Source organism: Echinops telfairi, unplaced genomic scaffold (assembly GCF_000313985.2).
Source record: "Echinops telfairi isolate 266 unplaced genomic scaffold, ASM31398v2 ScPeMD7_18;HRSCAF=68, whole genome shotgun sequence".
Lineage (NCBI taxonomy): Eukaryota > Metazoa > Chordata > Mammalia > Afrosoricida > Tenrecidae > Echinops > Echinops telfairi.
The window spans coordinates 16140553-16145417 of record NW_022103915.1 but is presented as its reverse complement, the minus strand read 5'-3'; the positions used below and the strand labels follow the sequence as shown (position 1 = coordinate 16145417).

Sequence of the window (4865 nt, the reverse complement as noted above, 5' to 3'; positions counted from 1 at the left end):
TGGTTTGCAGGAAGATCCAAGGAAAGGCAAAAGGGAAGCCCTAGAGCCTGCACTGTCTGGCTCCCAGAAGTAAAATAAACGTGCCCTTTAACCATAGCAATTTTATCAAAAACTGTAAACAACGCTATCGTTAGGAAACACAGGCCTTTTAATTCTGTCGACTCAAAGAAGAAATGTGTAGTCCTAATATTCAGAATACCTTACGACCAGTGAACAATTTCAAAACGTTTCAGGATTTTACCTAGTTTGCTAATTACCTAGACACAGGTACCCTCTCTAGCTCGTGATGAGAATATCAATTCAGGCACACGTCCTGGAAGGCATTTTGTAGTCTGAAAGCTTTTACGCTTTCAAAAGGACATATAATTCTGACCCAGCCATCCCACTGATCAGAATACACCCTAATGAAACAGTCACAGAGGAGTTTAAGATACTGAGCTTTCATTCCCACACGTATAAAACAGTTAGTTAGAAAACAAAGGCCACCGCCATTTCCAGGAAGAGCAGCAAACGGCTTCTCCAGCCGAGCCTCCAGCCTGCACTGCACCAGTCACTGGGGCACTGACGGGTCCATCAAGAGCCCCGAGTCTGCCAAGGAGTAGGAAAACAAGGACCTCCAGTGCTCATGAAGAGGCGTGGCATCAGGGAATCACTGCTCAAGGTCCCAGAATACACGTCAGCAAAATGATGACACACAAATATGCTTAAACATGAGAAAATGGGCATCATGCCATGTTTCAGGGGAAAACAACATGCTAAACAGACTCGATCATGTGCTAACAATTCTTTATTAAAAATGCACACGTGAAAATATAAATTTGAAGGACACGCACCCAAATCCCTAGGGTGTTTATTGTTAGATGTCAAAATTATGGATAATTCTGTTTCCTTCTTAGTAAAAATTTGCCATTTCTAACGTCTCTGCCATAAATATGAATTACTCTTGCAACAAATTTAAGTTATCAAGCCAAATCCTCTATTCCAAGCATCCTAACTTTCAAAGAGAAACAAAAAAGCAATTAAACACTAGCAAAAAAAGTAATCACCTTGTCCTGACATCATGCTTTTGGTCTGTTTAACATTGTTTTAAACAATAATTTGATTATAACTACGATTACAGTCCTTTCCAATCATTTGAGAAAATGTTTCCCTTGGGAGGAAAAAGGGTTGTAGTCCCCCTCCACCTCCAAGAATCTCTGTTTAGACAGAGGTTCACGCACAAGGTATGAATCTAGCAGAGGAGGACTTCAGAGCACATGGGAAGTTCTACGGCATAGTGCCCACTCCATGGCTCCTGAGCAGTCATCAATCCACACCTCCCATAAGGGAGCTGCTCATAGTAACTAGCCACCAAATTCCAAGCGATGGTGCTACAAGATTTGGTGAATAAAAGAGAAACAGTGAAAACTCGTGATGAAAATGTTGAGTCTCAAAGCCTGTAGTACAAAGTCCTGCTCATAGTTTAGGTAAATGACCGCCCGAAACTAGAAAATATAAACGGCCCAAGTTCCCACACAATTTGAAAATGCCAGTGCCAAGTGCAGCTAGGTGTTTTTTACAGAGAATCACATCGTTAAAAGTGCACAGATGAGTTACGATGTTTACAGAAACGATGGTGTAGCCCGAGGATGGCACATGCAACAGTTGGGAACATATCACAGATCTGAGGCAAACACAAAAAAAGGCTTATTCATACCTGCTTTCTTTGCCAGTCAGCCTTCTTTTTTTCCCCCAATCATTTTAGTGGAGGCTTACAGCACTTAGAACAATCCATACATCCATTGTGTCAAGCACATTTGGATATATGTTGCCATCAGCCTTTTCAAAATATTTTCTACTTGAGCCCTTGCTATCAGCTCATTTTTTTCCTCCCTTGTCCACTCTCCCTCCCTCATGAACCCTTGATAATTTATAATTTTTTTTTCATATCTTACCCCAACCACTGTCTCCCTTCACCCACGTTTCACACTTATACATCGATCATTGTGATCCCCTCTGTCTTGCACCCCCACCTTGCCCCCTACCCTCCTGGTATCACTACTACCATTATTGTTCCTGAGGGGTTTATTTTCCAGGGTTCCATGTGATGAGAGCTCTTATCTGTACCCATGTACATGCTCTGGTCTAGCCGCCGGATTTGTACCGTAGAATTAGGGTCATGATAGAGGGGGAGTAGAAGCATTAAAAGAACTAGAGGAATATTCTTATGTTTTGTTGGTGCTATACTACACCCTGGTTGGCTCGTCCCTTCCTTGTGACCCTTCTGTGAGGGAATGTCCAATTGTCTACAGATGGGCTTTGGGTCTCCTCTCCCCCACCCCCACCCCCCCTCCCCTACAGATGAGCTTTGGGTCTCCTCTCCCCCACCCCCACCCCACCTCATTTGCATCAATATGATTGCTTGTTCTGGGTCTTCTGATACCTGATCCCATCAACACCTCATGATCACACAGGCTGGTGTGCTTCTTCCATGTGAGCTTTATTGCTTCCCAGCTAGATGCCACTTGTTTATCTTCAAGCCTTTAAGACCCCAGATGCTGTATCTTTTGCTGGCCAGATAACATCAGCTTTCTTCATCACATTTACTTATGCACCCGTTTTGTCTTCAGCGATTGTGTCAGGAAGGTGAGCATCACAGAATGCCAGGTTACTAGAACAAAGTGTTCTTACACTGAGGAGGACTTGAGTAGAAGCCCAATGTCTGTCTGCTACCTTAATATTTAATATACATGTATATAGATCTATTCCCTATCATTACATATAAATATATTGACATATTTATGTGCCCATATTTATATTTCTATAAATGTTCTTTGCCTCCTAGTTCTTTCTTTTATTTCCTTTTACTTTCCTCATGTCCCACTATCATGTTTAACCTTCATTCATCTTTCAGTAATTCCTCTGGGCTACACTGCACTTGATCAAGGCCCACCAAGCATTCTACACCCTCCTCACCATCAATTTTAGAACACTTGTTGTTCCCTTGTCCCTGGGTTTGTTGGCTCCCTGCTTCCTTTCCCTGCCTCACCCTCTTCCATGGCCCCTCACCCCAACCATCAGTCCCACTGCTCTCTCCTCGGGAATGTTTATCCTGCCAATCTTATATAGACAGACACAAAGAAGACAAAAAAAGAGAAAAGCCTATAAATAGTTCCAGATCTTTCTATTCACCTTTCTGAATGTTTTCCAATCGAGTCTGATAAGGTGCCAAGCCCTGGCCCCAAAGTCTACTTTTGGGATTCCTTGGGGACTTCATTGCGTTGTTCCCCTTGCTGCTCTGTTACACTCCCTTCCTGATTCTCCCCAGTGTGGTGGGGTCAGACGGGGCACAGTTCCGCAATGTCTCCTATGTTGTCCCCATAGTACTATGAGTCAGTGAGGGGACGCTGGGGCGGGCCCTATGGGTCTCTCTGTGCACTGGCTGTTCAGAGCAGGAATATCATCCTTGGGGTTGGTGGACCAGCAGGACAGTCAGCCTTCTCACTGCCCAAGGCTCGTGACGTAGTTTTATGAATTTGACTCTGACGTGCTGGTCTAGTTGTGTTTGTTTGTTTGTTTGTTTGTTTGTTTGTTTGTGTCTTTACTCTTTCAGGTCCTAGCAGTCCATAGCTGTGGGCTAAACCCTAAGATTACGACTCTGTGGTTTGCAGGAAGATCCAAGGAAAGGCAAAAGGGAAGCCCTAGAGCCTGCACTGTCTGGCTCCCAGAAGTAAAATAAACGTGCCCTTTAACCATAGCAATTTTATCAAAAACTGTAAACAACGCTATCGTTAGGAAACACAGGCCTTTTAATTCTGTCGACTCAAAGAAGAAATGTGTAGTCCTAATATTCAGAATACCTTACGACCAGTGAACAATTTCAAAACGTTTCAGGATTTTACCTAGTTTGCTAATTACCTAGACACAGGTACCCTCTCTAGCTCGTGATGAGAATATCAATTCAGGCACACGTCCTGGAAGGCATTTTGTAGTCTGAAAGCTTTTACGCTTTCAAAAGGACATATAATTCTGACCCAGCCATCCCACTGATCAGAATACACCCTAATGAAACAGTCACAGAGGAGTTTAAGATACTGAGCTTTCATTCCCACACGTATAAAACAGTTAGTTAGAAAACAAAGGCCACCGCCATTTCCAGGAAGAGCAGCAAACGGCTTCTCCAGCCGAGCCTCCAGCCTGCACTGCACCAGTCACTGGGGCACTGACGGGTCCATCAAGAGCCCCGAGTCTGCCAAGGAGTAGGAAAACAAGGACCTCCAGTGCTCATGAAGAGGCGTGGCATCAGGGAATCACTGCTCAAGGTCCCAGAATACACGTCAGCAAAATGATGACACACAAATATGCTTAAACATGAGAAAATGGGCATCATGCCATGTTTCAGGGGAAAACAACATGCTAAACAGACTCGATCATGTGCTAACAATTCTTTATTAAAAATGCACACGTGAAAATATAAATTTGAAGGACACGCACCCAAATCCCTAGGGTGTTTATTGTTAGATGTCAAAATTATGGATAATTCTGTTTCCTTCTTAGTAAAAATTTGCCATTTCTAACGTCTCTGCCATAAATATGAATTACTCTTGCAACAAATTTAAGTTATCAAGCCAAATCCTCTATTCCAAGCATCCTAACTTTCAAAGAGAAACAAAAAAGCAATTAAACACTAGCAAAAAAAGTAATCACCTTGTCCTGACATCATGCTTTTGGTCTGTTTAACATTGTTTTAAACAATAATTTGATTATAACTACAATTACAGTCCTTTCAAATCATTTGAGAAAATGTTTCCCTTGGGAGGAAAAAGGGTTGTAGTCCCCCTCCACCTCCAAGAATCTCTGTTTAGACAGAGGTTCACGCACAAGGT

General features: G+C 42.9%; 1 protein-coding gene across 1 annotated transcript in view; it reads right to left on the bottom strand.

The window, feature by feature from the left end:
* GALC (galactosylceramidase) overlaps positions 1-4865 on the bottom strand; it is a 50062-nt gene that overhangs the window by 16924 nt on the left and 28273 nt on the right. Inside the window, exon 9 of the mRNA XM_045288048.1 lies at positions 1260-1370. Coding sequence (XP_045143983.1) covers positions 1260-1370 — 111 coding nt within the window. The remainder of the gene's footprint in view (positions 1-1259; positions 1371-4865) is intronic.